The sequence below is a fragment of the Equus quagga genome, chromosome 6 (genome assembly GCF_021613505.1).
Source record: "Equus quagga isolate Etosha38 chromosome 6, UCLA_HA_Equagga_1.0, whole genome shotgun sequence".
Taxonomy (NCBI): Eukaryota; Metazoa; Chordata; class Mammalia; order Perissodactyla; family Equidae; genus Equus; species Equus quagga.
The window spans coordinates 67,323,308-67,339,994 of record NC_060272.1 but is presented as its reverse complement, the minus strand read 5'-3'; the positions used below and the strand labels follow the sequence as shown (position 1 = coordinate 67,339,994).

The 16,687-nt window shown below is 40.8% G+C and overlaps 1 protein-coding gene across 3 annotated transcripts in view; it reads right to left on the bottom strand.

Annotated features, from left to right (window-relative positions):
- DCLK1 (doublecortin like kinase 1) overlaps positions 1–16,687 on the bottom strand; it is a 320,917-nt gene that overhangs the window by 139,577 nt on the left and 164,653 nt on the right. For all 3 annotated transcript variants that reach the window (XM_046664669.1, XM_046664671.1, XM_046664670.1), the window contains exon 4: positions 13,605–13,704. In XM_046664669.1, coding sequence (XP_046520625.1) covers positions 13,605–13,704 — 100 coding nt within the window. The remainder of the gene's footprint in view (positions 1–13,604; positions 13,705–16,687) is intronic.

Genomic DNA, 16,687 nt, shown 5'->3' with positions numbered 1-16,687 from the left:
TCTGTGCTAACTCTGGAGAGTTAAGCGTAGGAATTGCAGTGCAGTCCTGCAGCCCATCTGCCACTATAGAGTTCTGCATGGGATACATCAGGCACACGCCCACCTCAGGCTCTTTGCACTAACTGTTCACCTGGCCTGAAGCATGGTTCCTCTGGGATCTTCATGGCTGGCTCTATCACCTCCTTCAAGCCTTTGCTCAAATGTCATCTTCTTATGAAGTCTTCTCCAACTACATATTTACAATTGCAGCCCACCCACATCCTCCCACACATCCCACTCCACACACTCCTTTTCTTCCTTTCCTTGCTTCATTCTTCTTCAGAGCACTTACCCTCTAATATACTATGTAATTTTACTCATGATTATGCTTATTAAATATCTTCCTCTCCTAGAACATAGGCTTCATATGGGCAAGAAGTTTTCTCTCTTTAGTTCACTGTTATATGCTTAGTGCCCAGAACAGTGCCCGGCACATAGTAGAAATTCAATAAATATTAGTCAAATTGAGTAAAATCTATGTCTATATGCATATACACACATATATTATAAGATCAGGCTCCTGTGATATAATAAGTTGAATTCAGGTTAATTGTCTATAAATCCTCCTATTTAGTATCTGAGCTATCCTAATTTTCATACTTGGAAAATCCATCACATAGGATAACATTTTATATCTCACTTGAAGAAGAAGAAACAACAGCACTCATTTTTCCACAAGTTTTTAAAACTAATCATAATATAAACTAATCTTCTGACATCTAATGGCATTCTCAGAATAATTCTGCTGAAAGGCTTTCAAGTGTGAAATGAACAAAAAAGGTATTAAAACATAAATGTAGCTAAGTTGACACTAAGGTTGAGGGGCAAACCTATAAAAGAAGAAATTTGGTTTTCTCCAGAGCTAATAAACACAAAAGCTTTATAACCTCAGTTCTCAATAGCTGGGCAGGGAGCTCTGTGGTCATATCAGTGAGACGTCCCAGCTGTCACATCAGTGGGATGCCCCACAAGTGGACAAAGGCAATCACTGTATTCACTGGCCCTAGTCTACCTTAATAGCTACACTAAATGTAGAGGCTGATTTTGTCTTTGATCAAGATGAGGCTAGTTTCACCTTGACCTTCTCACAATGGCTTACTTTACTTACCTTCTTCCCCTGCACTTACAGGTGGGGATTCTTTCAGCTCCACTGCTGGCACTTCTTGACAAAGCTGCTGCTTTTCTGTGGCTTTGTTCTGATTATTTGATTAAGATTCATATGAATTTAGAGAAACTCTTACTCAGATCTGTTTTAGGTCTCCAAGAAAAATGGGACTCATGATTTCACAGTGATTCTGCCTATTGAAACACGAAGATAAGTCATCCACACAATCATTTTTTTGACTAAAGACTTTATCCATTTATCTTTCAGAGCTGTGAAGAGGGAAAACCTCGCTTTAGGCAGAAAAAAGTCATATAATATCAGTGTCTTATTATATTTCAGTTATTCAGAACACTTACAATAATGAAAATCTATCAAGACAACTGATATCCACACACATATGAATTACCCAGTTTTGAAACTAGATTTTAAAATTACCTTCGCATCAAGTTTTTTTTTTTTTTTTTTTTTGAGAAGGATTAGCCCTGAGCTAACTACTGCCAATCCTCCTCTTTTTGCTGAGGAAGACTGGCCCTGAGCTAACATCCGTGCCCATCTTCCTCCACTTTATATGTGGGATGCCTACCACAGCATGGCTTGCCAAGCGGTGCCATGTCCTCACCTGGGATCCGAACCGGCGAACTGAACCCCGGGCCACCCAAGCGGAACGTGAGAACTTAACCTCTGCGCCACCGGGCCAGCCCCTCATCAACTATTTTTCCACAGTAACTTTCACTTCATCTGCTTTCCAGTAAGTAGATGTTTAACTTTGCAGAACTTCCTCTGTTTAAACTTCAAGAATGCTTGACACACGCTTGGTGTGGGGAATTGACTTGGCAGATTTCAACAGGAACAAAAACCTGAGTGCATACGCCCTGTGGACTCACGTTCAGAGCAGGAAGGTCCTACCTGTGTCCTCCTGTACTCAGGGAAGGGGCAGGTCAGTGGAGGGGACAAAAAGCCTGTTGTCCTCCTCTGTGGGACATTATCCAGCTTCAGGTAAAGAATGACCTGGCCAAAGATGGACATCAGGCCTGAGGTTGCCCTGCCACTGCCGGCCCTGAAGGAACATATGAAGGTTATGGTAGCTTTTCATTTCTTTTTCATTTCATCTGAGAGCTTTCAGGCAGCTATGCTACTGGTCTTTGGCTACAGGTCTCTAGCAGCACAACTTAGTGGGGAAGAGCAAGGGCCTGGAAGTCAGGCAGACCTTATTTCAACTCCATTCTCTGCCATTATTTATCCTCAGGCAGAATTTGGAATGTTTACGGCTCTTAAATGGCCAGAATTAATGACTAATATTAATAAGATGCTATCTGGCATGAATACACTTAAAAGTACTGGACGGAGGTTCAAACATGCAATTAAACAAGTAGAACCTGCCTTGACATCAGACCAGAAAGAACCAGAGAGTTCAGCTGGCCACAAGCTAACCATGAGCCTGCACTGCTTGGCAACTGCTTAAAGAAATCATAGTCACTCTTAGGCTGCATTTGAACAAGTTTGATGCCGTTATTAAATACGTTTCTATTTTCCACACTATTTGAAGCCCTCTAGGAGTACTGCGTTCAGTTCTGGGTTTAAGGAGGATATTGCTGACCATGAACTATTAAAAGAAATGTAACCAGGACAGTAGAGTGGTCTTAAGAGAAACATTTGAAGGACTTTTGCCTAAGAAACCTGGAAAAATCAGCTTTGGGGAAATACTGGGCCTCAGTCTTCAAGTGTCCGAAGGGTTGACAGGTGAAATAGACTTCTTCTGCATCCACTGATTCTGCTAACATTGCTTGGGCCCTCACTACATTCAGAGCACTGTGACAGGTGCTGTGGGATATAGAGATTAATGATACACAGGACCAACTTCAAGACACTTACAATCTAGTAAGAGGAAAACAAAGATCTGTGATCCCTGTTTTCATTCCAACTCTGTTACCCACTGGGAATGTGACCTTGAGACGTTTCTTAACTTCCCTTAACTTGCTGTTCTTTATTTGTAAAGTAACACTGCAGAGTTTTTCTGAGAATTAACTGAGATAAATATCTATAAAAAGAATGAGAAATCAGTAATGGACTGAAACCAAGTAGGTGAGGAAAGGTGTTACAGAGAGGCAACTTTTGAACTGAACTTCAAAGGGCAAGAGGGAGTTTGGTGGGCAGTGAAGGGAGAAGGAAGAGTCTTCCAGGTTGATGGGACAGTAGGAGCAAAGGTGGAGATGCTGAAAATAAACGGCTTTCAGGAGACCAGCAAATAATACTGTGGCTGGAGTGCTGAAGAGGAAAGCAAGGATAACAGCTGGAAAGATACAACAAAGCTGAATTATTACTGTCCTAGAATGGCATGCCAAGGAGTTCTGGACAGTGGAGGGCTACTCAAGTGAATTTAGGAGAATCAATCTGTGTTCAAACATGGTGTGGAATGATTAACGACTGGAACCCGGAAAGTAAGTTAAAGAGTCAATATAAAAGTCTAAGCAAGAGATTGTGAGGAACTGACCTAAGACAATGGCAGTGGTACTGGAAAGCAGTGAAGGTGCAGGGTGAGTAAAAGACAACTCCATGTTTTGCAGCCTTTAAGGAGGATGCTGATGCCACGAACTAATACAGGAAACACAGAGGGAGAGATAAAGTTGACCAAGAAGATGATGAGTTGTCGTGGGATGTGTTGAAATTCAGGTGGCTGCATAATCATAAGGAAATTCATAATAGAAAGTTGGAAATATGCTTCTGGAGCTCAAGAGAGGAGTCAGACTTAGAGATGCAGATTTGAGAGGAGGTATACTTAGACATTAAGAGTGTGTTGTCAAACATACACAAATTTGGGTTTGAACTCTGCCTTCAACATTAACTAGCTGTGTGGCCTTGGACAAATTATTTATCATCAAAGCCTTAATTTCCTTAATTGTAAAATTGGGAAAATTATACATACTTCAAAGGCTTTGCTTATTGCATACCATCTGGTTGCCATTTGTCACCGTCTCCGTCTACCATAACCATCATCGTTGAAACCATTAAGGTAGATGAACTTGGCTAGGAATAGAGAGTAATTAAGTATAAAAAAAGGGTTGAGGAACGAATCTTAGGGAACAATTATTAGAGGATATACAGCAGAAGAACAAACCTAAAAGAAGCTCAGGAGTAATCAAGGAGGTAGGCAGAAGACCGGGATAGCAAAACACCATGAAGGACCAGGGGGAGAATTTCAAGGAGAAAATAATCAAAAATGTCAAATGCTACAAAGTCAAAGAGGAAAAAGAAAAAAATGGAGAACACTGGATATAGTGATTTAAAGGTTATCTTTGTTTAGTGGAACTATTACATATGTGGTGGGAGAGGAAGGCAGTTACAAATGTAATAGGATTGAAAATGGAATTTTCACCCAGACTCCAAGGGAATGTGTATTAGAAACCAAAGTGAATTGTGAGATGGATTACCTTCCAGAAATCTTGAAGTAGATATAAATAAATAATTTAGGCCTTAGTCTTCTTCCCTACTTCAAAGGTATAAAAGGCTTAAGTTATTAGAGAGAAAGGGGATTTGCGAGAAAAATTTCCTTAGAGAGAGTTGTGCTATGAATTCCCTCATTCCAAAAGACTGGAGATGCTTCCCCTCACCTCAGCTGGGGCTTCACTGGGAGATCTGAAGAGCTTGGTCAGTGTCATGTGAGGACAGAAGGAAATAATAGACTGGTGCTTGAGTGTTTGGCTCTTGCCAGAGAACCTATGGCAACAGAGTAAAGGAGGCCTGGTTGCAGTGGGTGGCTTATCGTTGGGGCAAAGGATGTATGAGTGTTTAGATGGATGCGAGGGAGTGAGTTGGCATGAAGCTAATTTAAATCCTTCCCAAGAGGATCATCTGAGGCCAAAAGGGAGAGCTTTGGAAAACAAAGACTGAGGGAGAAACATCCAAAGCTGGAAGAAACTGAACTGACTAGATCAAAGAAGAATGGAATGTTCCCTGTGAGAGTCCCTGAGGAACCCACGAACACATCTATAAGAGAAGTTGGCTTCATATAACATCTGCTGACCCAATGAGCCTGAAGCCATCTACAAGAGTACAGTCAAGAAAGGACTTTCCACCTCCCCTTTCTCATCATTCTGCTCCATTTCCCCTTCCCTATTCCAATCCTGAAAGGATGGAAAACAACAGGGAAGAGGTGAGTGAAAAGGAGAGAGGGCATCAACCCTATCTTTTTCCTTCAGAGAAAGGACTCACTACATTGGGCCCTGGACAGGTATAGAAAAAGAACTCCAAGTGTGAATGACTAGTGTGTGGGACTAGGTATATTCACTTCTGAATTGAGATGGTGATTTGTAGCTTGAAGACTGTCTAATACTTTCTACTTTCTTAGGAGGGAACAGAAAAATCTTGAGACTGCCTAAGTGTCATTCAGTGGCAAAAGGAGAACTTCCGCCACTATATAAATTTAAAAGGACACAGCCAGACAATATTTTTAATGAAAAAATGCATAATTCTTGTGGGTTCAAGGTACCATTTACCCAAAGGTAAAAAACAATGAGTAAGGATGAGGAGGGGGAGGCCTCAAAAACAGTACTTTTAGGGGGGGTTTAAAGCTATTTGGCAGAGACAGAAAGGGTACTGTGATTTTTTTTAAAGATTTTTTTTTTTTCCTTTTTCTCCCCAAAGCCCCCCGGTACATAGTTGTATAGTCTTCGTTGTGGGTCCTTCTAGTTGTGGCATGTGGGACGCTGCCCCAGCGGGGTTTGATGAGCAGTGCCATGTCCGCGCCCAGGATTTGAACTGAAGAAACACTGGGCCGCCTGCAGCGGAGCACGCGAACTTAACCACTAGGCTATGGGGCCAGCCCCCCAGGGCATTGTGATTTGATGAGATGATAGAGATGACTGAAGGCTCTTTTAGGATAGGAGAAATTCAGGCATGGCTGTGTGTTGAGGAGAAAAAGACAGTAAAGATAGATTAAAAACAACAAATCCACAAGAACAATGGGAAAGGAGCACTGATAAGGCAGGGCTACAAAGACAAAGAGAGAAGACAAACTCAAGAACACTATCATTGCCTATAGAAAGGAAGAGAGACCCTTCTTCCTTGAAAGAGGAGAAGAGGGGAGAAGATGAGTGAAGAGATAGGGACCTTTTGGTCTAGAAGAAAAGGAAAATAAATAGTTTATAGTGAATGACTCTGATTATCCCAGTGGCCTAGGAGAAAAGCTCATCTTCTAAGAATGAAGGCGGTGGGTGGTATCATCACCCTGGAGAGCAGAATTAGGACCACTGTGTACAAGGTAGAGAGAGATTAATTTGGGCTTAGTATAAGAAAGAACTTGTTACAAATCAGCACTAATGGACAGTGGAATTGACCTTCTTATACAGTTGTGAGCTGTCATCAACTGAGGGTTCAAGTTGGGGTTGCAATGCTGTGGGGAGGACTTCTACAAAGGGAGGGAGGGTGAACTAATGACCTCCAAGACTCTTAGTGTACAGGATTCATTTTCAATGTTATATTTAGTAGGATTTTTCCATGTCAACAATTCAGGTGTCACTGTTACTGAACACAATAAAAAGAAGCCCATGAGGACCAGAAGAGAAGCATAAAGAAAAGATTGCAAGTGTTATACAATGTCGTGATTTCCTAAGTAGAAAATCGTCTATTTGTAGCAAAGGAACTAGTTTGGCTTGAGTTAGAGTCTGTCTCCAAAGTACAATACTCTATGTGTCTCTATAGCTTGGCAGTGGGTTAAAATTGAAAATATCACTATGTTCTGGAAAACTTTATATTTATGCATGAGCTAAAATGTAGCTATGGTAGAGAAAGTCTCCAGCACCTCTGTAGTTTCTCCATTGCTAAGAGGCATGTGGGATCATGCTGACAAGAGCAAAGCCCACTACCATGTGCTCTCTGTTTGGAACTCAAAACAAACAGGACCCCCAAACCCCTCTATTTCAAACATCAGGCTGCATTCTACAAATCAATGCGATCAGGAATGATCAAAACAGATTTTCTATAGGACAATAAAATGTCACAGACACTTGGCAATTATTCAACAAAACAGCTATAATGTCTTCTTAAAAATAAGAACATTCCTAGAGTTAACATCTATTGAAACAATAAAATATTCCAGCATCAAGTGCCATGCATCTCAAAGTAGTCTGCCCATAGATTCAATTAAAACTGGGCATATGATCCAATTAAAATTTAAATCCATAAAGAATTGTTAGCCTGCTGTGACCCATTAATCATTTTACTAGAACATTTTTTCAAAGAGATAAAATACACGAGAGCAGTAAGCAATATTTAATATTCTAAGTCGAAGTTCAGTACCTAAGATCCTTTGACATCCTTAGACACAAGCAATATTAAAAGTCATATGAACGGTCATGTTTAGTGTAAGTGTTACTGTCGACAGTTATTTGTGCCTAGCACACTGCCTGGCACATGGTAAGTTAGCTTAGCTTATTCAATAAATGAATGGATGCATGAAAGAATGAATGAATTTTGTTAGCAGTAGTTCAAAAACCACTTTGTGAGGAGTCCTGGTCTTTAGACTCTGAGCATTTTCCTGGTGTTGCCAATAAGCTTGTGGTTTCCCAGGATCACCAGCCCCAGAACAGAGCAGCGAGGCCATCAAAAATCCCTTTGACCCAATTCACTGGGGACAAAAGGGCTGGGACTCCTGAACAGTGTCGGTTTTAGAAGTCTGACTGGTTCTAAATGTGGTTTGGTTTAATATTCCACAGGTTCCCTCCAGAGAAGGGTGCATATCTTCAAAGGTCCCTTAATTCCCTCTTACCTCCACCAAAGGAATAAAAGTTGAGAGTGGGAAGAAAGCAATAGATAATCGCTTTTTGGTTCTAAAGAGCACCAAAAGCAAATCTTGGTGACATCTGTCTCCAATTAAGCCCTGCAAATGAATTTACACGGCTGAGTCCAGCTGCAATCCACTACGAGGTAGATTTCAGCTGAGGCGTCAGTCACTAACATCACTCACTAAGTAATAAGGAACACAGTTTTGAACGTGCTTTGACATTTATTATCTCATTTGAGGTCCATTACAACCCAGGAAAAAAAGGTGTTTTACAGAATAGGAAACAGGCTTGAAGACACAGAGACCACACAGCAAGCAGGACATGGAGCTTGCGCTAGACCCGTCTTCCAACCCCAAACCAATGCTGTTTCTACTATTCCACGTTCCAACCCTATTTTCTTAACACCCAGAGTCGGGGAAAGCAATCAGGATCCTGTAGTGAAGGGTGCCTGATGCAGCTTCCGTCTCATCCCGTTCAGGATAGGGGTCCCTGGAAAGAGGTCAGGACAGAACATTTCTAGAAGCATTCACCAAGCGGATCCTGGGTCCCCAAAACCATGGGGGTCCATAAGAGAAGCTGAGGAAGTATCCATTCTAGAATCACATACCACATACACACTGTACTCCAGATGGGCCTGTCTAGTGCAGGCAGAAGTTGGGCTCTCATTCCCCAGAGATAAGACACTGTGCATGCTTGCACACACAGAGACACACACGTGTGCACACACACACACAGTATCCCAAAAGTCTCAGTGCACTTTTTTCTGTTTTTGAGGAAGATGAGCCCTGAGCTAACATCCACTGCCAATCCACCTCAATGCTGCTGAGGAAGATGGCCTCGAGCTAACATCCGTGCCCATCTTCCTCTGTTTTACATGTGGGATGCCTGCCACAGGATAGCTTGATAAGTGGTGTGTAGGTCCGTGCCCGGGAAGCGAACTGGCGAACCCTGGGCCTCTACGTGGAGGGCACAAACTTAACCGCTATGCCCCTGGGCCAGGCCCCTTAGTGCAGTTTTAAACTTTCATAACTTCAGAAGTATAAATGCTACCAACTTACAAAAAACATGATGTGAAAGCTCAATTATTTAAATTTCTTCTGTACTTTCACACTATATTTACTATACTATACTTCTATACTAGTTTTGTGAATTTTTAATAACATGTTTAATTTTAATTTTTTGTTTCAGTCAACATCCACCATCTTCAATCGGAGAAGCTGAAAGGTTTTATAACATACGATATTATAAAACATACATACAGCCTACATACATACAGCAAATGAGCCACATCCTACAACAAGCCTGCTGTCAACTAAAAGTAATTTTCATGTGCTACTATTAAAACTACATTGCTCCCAACCAAGCTTGTAGAGTTGGCTTGTTTTTAATAAAAAATTCCTAGAGCACTACTTTTTGCTTATACTAATTCAATCTTATTTTCTTAGATACAATCCGTCTGTTAAAATCCCTGCAGATCCTCATTCTGTCTTCTACCATATTAGCCTTCCCCCCCCCCCAGATTTAATCCATACCATCCACATTCTCAAACGGGCATTTCTAACCATGGTAAAATATACAGAATCCAAGACAGAACCCCATGATGTGATTCTCAGCAAACAAACAGTCCCTCCTTTCAGGACCTTATGGGCCAATAGAATCTCCTCCAGCATATTCAACAGCAACCTATAAATCAGTACCTTTTGGACAGGACGGTTCGGTCAATTAAAAATATAACCACCCATATCATTCAGATATATTTTCGTCTTAGTCAAAGGGATTTCAAGAGGGGCTCTGACAAATGCATTGGTGAAATTCTTAGAGCATCCCACAGCATTCCTCTGATCCACCAGGTGAGTGACCCTATCTAGGAAAGGTCAGATGAGGGGGTAGCCTTGTCACAGCTCTGCCGTTTATGTGTTCTACTAATTAATATAAAGCTATAACTGTGCAAATCTAAAGGGAGCTCAAACAAACAAGTAAAAATGAGTTTACTTGTAACTCAAGTTCAAATAAAATCTGCATGACTTCAAACAACATTTGTTGTGGAATAAATTGTGTGCCCCCAAAAAGACAGAGCAAAGTCCTAACCTTGGTACCTGGTAATGTGACCTTATTTGGAAATAGGGTCTGTGCAGATGTGATTATGTTAAGATGAGGTCACACCGGATTAGGTGGGCCCTAAATGTATAACCGGTGTCCTTAAAAGAAGAGGAAAATTCAGATCCACAAAGAAGAAGGCCACGTGAAGGCAGAGGCAGAGGTTGGAGTGATGCTCAACAAGCCAAAGGATGCCAAGGATTGTCAGCAGCCGACAGATACTAGGAAGAGGCACAGAAGGATGCTTCCCTAGAGCCTTGAGAGAGAGCACAGCCCTTCCTATACCTTGACATTGGACTTCTGGCCTCTACAACTGTTGGGGAATCAATTTCTGTTGTTTTAAGCCACTCAGTTTGTGGCACTTTGTTATGGCAGGCATAGGAACCTCACACAACATCTAAGCAAAAGAACTAAGTAGGTTTGAAGCAATGCCTATTAACATTAGAATCAAGAGCACTCAGGAACTGGTAAAAAAAAAAGAGGATGAAAGATTTTAGATTCCTGAGCAGGCAGCAGGGATGAGGTGAGTGGGTGAAGAAACTGGCCAAGCAGGTTTGGGGGGCATTGGCTTTGGGGCTGGGGGGCCAGACAGGTGACATCCTGCGACAGGCTCATCACCAAGGAGTTCACTGTCCCTCCCAGGTATGAGGTAGGCATTTCTCAACAAACTCCCATCCCTTTTTCACGGCAACAAATCACAAATTTGTCAGTTTATCATCAATATATCAGCAAAACCATGTTAAGCTTCCTGTCTCCAATTTGGCATTTTCCTTGACTATGTTTCATCATTCTAAATTAGACAGCAAGCCACGCAGGGAAAGGATCTGCTGGCCTGTCTATCTCTATATATAGTGCTGTATCCACCATTTTCAAAGGTGCTAAGACTCCACTGATTGATGACGGTATTGCTAAAATGGTTACATTTTGAGCTGGAAAAAGGGGGGCATTTTTTTTCCATGTGAAAACTGATGGGAGGAAGGAGGTTCCCTCACAGTTTCTAATATTGATCTGGCTCCAGTGTCGCCCCATGACATGCACATCTATAATGGCAAAAATCCTGACTGGAAAGACCTTAAGAGCTGTCTCCAGGAGCTTTCCCAGCAGTAATTAGGGGGATGCATTATTGCTAATCCTGAACACACTGGGAGCTGGGTTAATTTTGAAAGATAAAATAAAACGCTGCCTTGCAGCAAAAGACCACTTCTTGGTGCCATTAAATCAACCAGAGCCCCGCACGAGTATTAATTCTTAGGATGTCTGTACCCCCTGCTGATGCTCCTTTTAGGAAGTTGCTACGGTACAGGCCAAATGAAGCCTCAATGTGTAAATACCATTTAGCAAGTACGGATAAGCTGGGCTAAATCATGCTCAGAGCACTTAAAAAGACTCAAATTTTAATACATTAGCACAAGAACATGCTGTACAAGCAACGGGGAAATTGCAGTTGTCAACGTGTGAATTTAGTCTCAGGGTAAGTTCATCCAAGGAAGTAAAATCCCAATTTAGATTCTTTTTCTGCCCCCTCCCCCAATCCACGTGTTTCTTCCAGGATGGAGGAGGACTCTGTTACTCAGCAAATGTATTTCACACCAAGAAATGGTTAGGGTATATTCATCAGGAGAAAGGATGTGAAATTCTCACTTTCTTACTAAAATAGTTTGAAGTGGTCCTTCAAAATAGCCAAACCATACATTATTGGCAAGGTGTCCTGACGAAAATGTGCACAAGGACTGCTGTGTAGATAGATAGATAGATAGATAGATAGATAGATAGAGATATCTGTGTGTATTCTTTTTAATGAGAAAGGATTCTAAAGGGAAATCACAGGAGATTTTCCCCTGTCCTTTTCAGAAAGCCTGCAAGCCCATCATCCCAGGTGAATCTGAGTAGGCTGCAGCATCCTGGGTTGAGAGCACATCGTCAGCAGGGAAAGCCCAGCCCCACGGCCTCTCAAGCCGGGCTAGGTGGAGGAGAGGCCCCAAGTCTACCTGGGGGCTCAATAGAGTCGAAGGACTTGGGGATCCCAGGCCAACACTGCTAATCTGGAACTGAGCTTATTCCAGTTTGAGTTTGACAGGCTGTTTCCTATATCAAAGCAACAAATGAAACTTTCATTTCAGAACACATCTGTTCTCTCGGACCATTCTATCAGAAGCAACTATTTTCTTTAAATTGAAAGTCAAGGCAGTTTATTTTTCTCAAAACTGCTGTCGGCTCTTCTGTCTGACTCCAAACAATTCACTTGTTCTGCACAATGGCAACGCTGTCATAGCCTGAAAAAGGGGTGTGATGGGGAGAGGCCCTCCCCAAGGATACTGTATGCGTGACAAATTTACATAAATCTTTGTCCCTAAAAGACACATCTATCAGAGATAAAGATAGAATGTATTTACAGGAAACTTATTCAGAGGAGATACCAAACCAGTCTTCCAGTTAGGACCTTCGAACCCAAACAACTCAAATCTCTTCAAAGGACACTTCTATCATGTTATCTATCATATCGTATATACTTTTATTGGGCATTTGAATTTTTCATGATAAAGGGGCACTCTTTCTTATCCCTGCCTACATTTAAAAATGACCTCCCTAGCATATTTTGTAGCATATTTAAACGCATGTAGCTATGTATATATGCAAATAATATAGATACTCTTTGTGAATGTACATCAGCAGTGTTAGAGTGGGACCACTGCATTCATTACATCACCTACTCTCTTATGTTAGTGCTCAAAAATTTCCTATCTACTTTGTCAAAAGCTTATTAATTTGGTTTTTTTTGCATTCATCTAAGCAAAAAATTCATTATCACTTCAAAAAGCATTTCCAACTATCTGGAATTTGAATTGTCAATAAATGTGTAATATTTCCCTCATTGAACTAGAAGCAATATTATCAAAGAAAGGTCTCTGCTCAGTGCAATAATCTTTTCTGTGACGCTGTTAGATTCTGAGGTGATTTATAGCGTCAAAAAAAATCATTCTTGAAGTCACAACCTTTCATATTCACGTCCTAAGATATGTCTTTCCCTCTTTATCAACTGTCTCTTCTTTATCAATCACAGACAATCACATTTCATTTTAATGGAAGGACCACTACCCTCTTCTCTTTGGATCCCTCACAGATGCTAATAACATACAAATTCTGAAATATTTAAAAGAAAAGGGATACCAGGCCACTTTCCCAGTTAGGAACTAAAGGACGCCACATGAAAGCTGAGCCTAGAAACACACTCAATAATTTTATGCTTATAAATCTGTCAACTATAAATTTTGAGAAAAATATACAATTAAAAATATAGAAATCTGCACCACGGTTTTCTGTAGAACATCAATTTAGTTATGAAATGGTTATAAATTAGCCATTGGTAATTTATTCTTCTAAATGATTTAACCTTTCCAATGATCATTTCATCTGTTTTCTATATAAAAAAAAAATCAAAAGAAATCTGAGATATGGAAAAGACAGGCTGGTCGAGGGTCTGAAACTGATTTGGTAGCTTTGGGGTTGACATAATCTTGGCCTGGTGCAGCTCATTTTGGAAAGCTGCCTCAAATTTCCCCTGGTTTTGAACTTTTTTTCCTTACCACTTTCATCTAGCAAGAAATCATCCTGGTAACGGAACTTCTCCGGTCCACATGCAATAAAAATGTCATCGTCACCAAAAAAGTCCTGAAGGCACACCACCTACAAGAGAAAAGCATAGCACTCAGCAAGGGGTCAGCAGAACAGCAATTACACCAACGCATCCCTGCCAGTGGACGTCCGCATAAAGCCACTTCCCGGCTAATGGAATCAACCGGCAGCTTCTCCAGAGGCATTTCAAAAGAAGGATTCGAGCATCTGTTACTAGTAAGAAACATGTTATGTTTCAGTTGTGCAGGAAGACAGGATAAGGAAAATAGAACCGGGAACTGTCACATTTATTACTTGATATATCAATAGGCTATGAAGTGCCCTTTATTTTCATAACAGAGCGAATGCAACAACATGTGGAAAAGGAGCTCCCCTTTATTCCTCTGAATGTAATATTCCTCGACAGCAGTAAAAGTCAGCACATGATTTTAGCAACAAATATGTTTTTTAGTAGCTGATGTCATAGTTCGCACATGATGATCACTGTTTGGGGTAATTAGTGAAGAAAAATACTTGTAGCATAATACGAATATAATGATCTCCTTTAGATGCCTTCTAACTCTAGTTGAAACAAAAATGGAAACTTTCATAAAAGGATAATAGAAATTTTAAGTTATTGCTGAGATTTAGATATGCAGACTATGGCAACTGTATACCTGCCACTCAGGCTATGTTAAACTTGGAAACTCCCATGCTGCCCGACTTCTTGTAGTCATGCAAAATAAAAGTTTTAAAACAAGCTTTTGATATTTACTCATCTTATTCTCCAATAAGAACTTTAACAGAGCTAAGTGTCATTTTTCAAGTTGATGTGATCAAAATGAATAATTTCAAGCACACTGCTCTCTGTCTTTGGCTATGTGGTGTAATATTTTGTTCACAATATGTATAATAATAACAGAAGGCACTGGCAACACTGCTGACTTCTATCTATTTTCAATTTCCTTTGACCACTTGGAGTGGCCAATTGAAGACACCCATTGAGAGCTGTATGAAATAGACTTTCTAATAGCATTTTCCCTTGGATATCGGAGGACCACAGACAAACCTTCCTGGGGTGGTAGATTTTTTTGGCCCATGTTTAGTATTATCTCTTCTCTTACTTGTTTGTAGTTCCATCTGCAAGGCACCTCTGGGGTTCTGCTCTTTGTCAATCCCTGGTAGCACTACCCTGACAGATCAAAGGTGCTGCAAGCCTTACAGCAGAAAGTTGGGAGAACACGGCATTATTTAGGGTCCCCAAAGGAAATGATGTGTAGGCTTCAGATAGTCTTTCCAAATACTCTCCCATTTCCAAAGAACCCCTTGGCTGAAGTTTGAAGAATGAAATTGCTATAACTGTTTGATAATAACCATTCAGTATGAATGAGGTGCATCTATGGTCATCAGTGTTCATTCTGTCTGTGAAAGTTTGAAAACATAGGTGATTTACAAGGGACGTTGTCATCATCGAGGAAGAAGGAACAAAGGTCTTCAAGAGTGGTCGTCAGAAGCTCTGGATCTTCTACTAGGGTTAAAAACAGTGAATTCAGAACCCACTCTCCATTTCACGCCTCTTTCTGTCAGATTCCAACCGTGATCTGTTCATCTTTACCTTCATGAGACAGCACCCCCACTCCAGCTTTCTTGATCAGTGTGGTGTCATCCCAACAACCCCATAAAGGCCATTTTCATTTTACATGCGTTAAGCCTTCATTGTGACTACTGTATGCCAGTTAACATATACCATATACATACCAAAATGAATCAGACATGCAGGCCTGGCTCTCCTTCAGGTAAAAATGTAAACAATTAATCCTAAAAAGCAGCATTTCCTAAAGTATGTGAGGTTAATAGGTTTTGTGCAAAAAAGGGTTCCAAGGCCAAATAGATTGGGGAAATACTGAGTTTAACTAACGTAAACAAGTTTCTGTATTTCTGGTCTTCTCAAAATACTTACTGTGCTAATGTACACCACAGCTCCAAAGAGGAAATAGAAAAATCCAGTATTTCCCAAACTTATTTGATTCTGGAATCCTTTTCTGACACAGCATCTCATGGACTAGCATTTGACAGGGTTCCCTTTGGTACTGTGCTGACAGCCATAGACGAAAACACACAAAGGAAAGGACAGTTACCCACTCCCCTCCTGGGCTGCCATATTTCTCTAGCTGATAAATATTTATTTGCTAATGTTTTTACTCATTCAAACATTTATGATGGGCATACTCTGTGTCAGACTCTGTGCCACACATTATGATGACAAATCTCTGACAGACAGAAAATATTATTTTCCAAAGGAAATTGTTCTTTCTTTCCACATAGTCCCATTGTTTGCATTTTAGAATATCAGATTGCTAACCAGATCACATTCATCTACATATGCATGTTTTATGCTACTGTTAAGTGGACAAATAGCTATTATTAAAGCCATAACACATTATAAGCAGGCTGCCAGCCAACTGCTTTCCATCATCTATCAATGACCGTCCTCCAAGCCTGAGACTCAGAGAACAGAACAACGATACAGCTTGGACAGTTTAGGTCCAATTCTGTTGATAAGTGGGAAGTGAAACATGATGAACTTTGATGTTGTCTCCAACTCTAGGATTCCAAGAACTTAAAAGGAATGCCGCAACTGTTCAGGAAAAGTAACTGTCATCGTCCAGCACAAAAAGACAGGGAAAAGTCATTTCAGTGCCAAGCAACACGTATGCATTTACCTCTCAGTCTTCGGCGATTGAAATCAAATAATTTGTTGAGCTATCAGAAACTGAGATGTTTTCTGTGCTTTCTGCTCTGGCATCATTTAGCTATTGCCCTGCTCACAACCTCCCACCAGGAAGGTGGGTATGGTCAGTAGACCAAATACAGATTTATAAAATTGCTCCCTGTTAGAAGCCTTGGTAAAAGATGTGATAGCAAATGAGGTTTAAAAGCAACGTTACAATGAAGATGGATTTTGGATAATCTGTGCACTTCAATTATCCATGCTTTCACTCTCTATCATTGATCTAGAGGTAGCTATAATGTATTCCATCTGACAAAAAGGAAT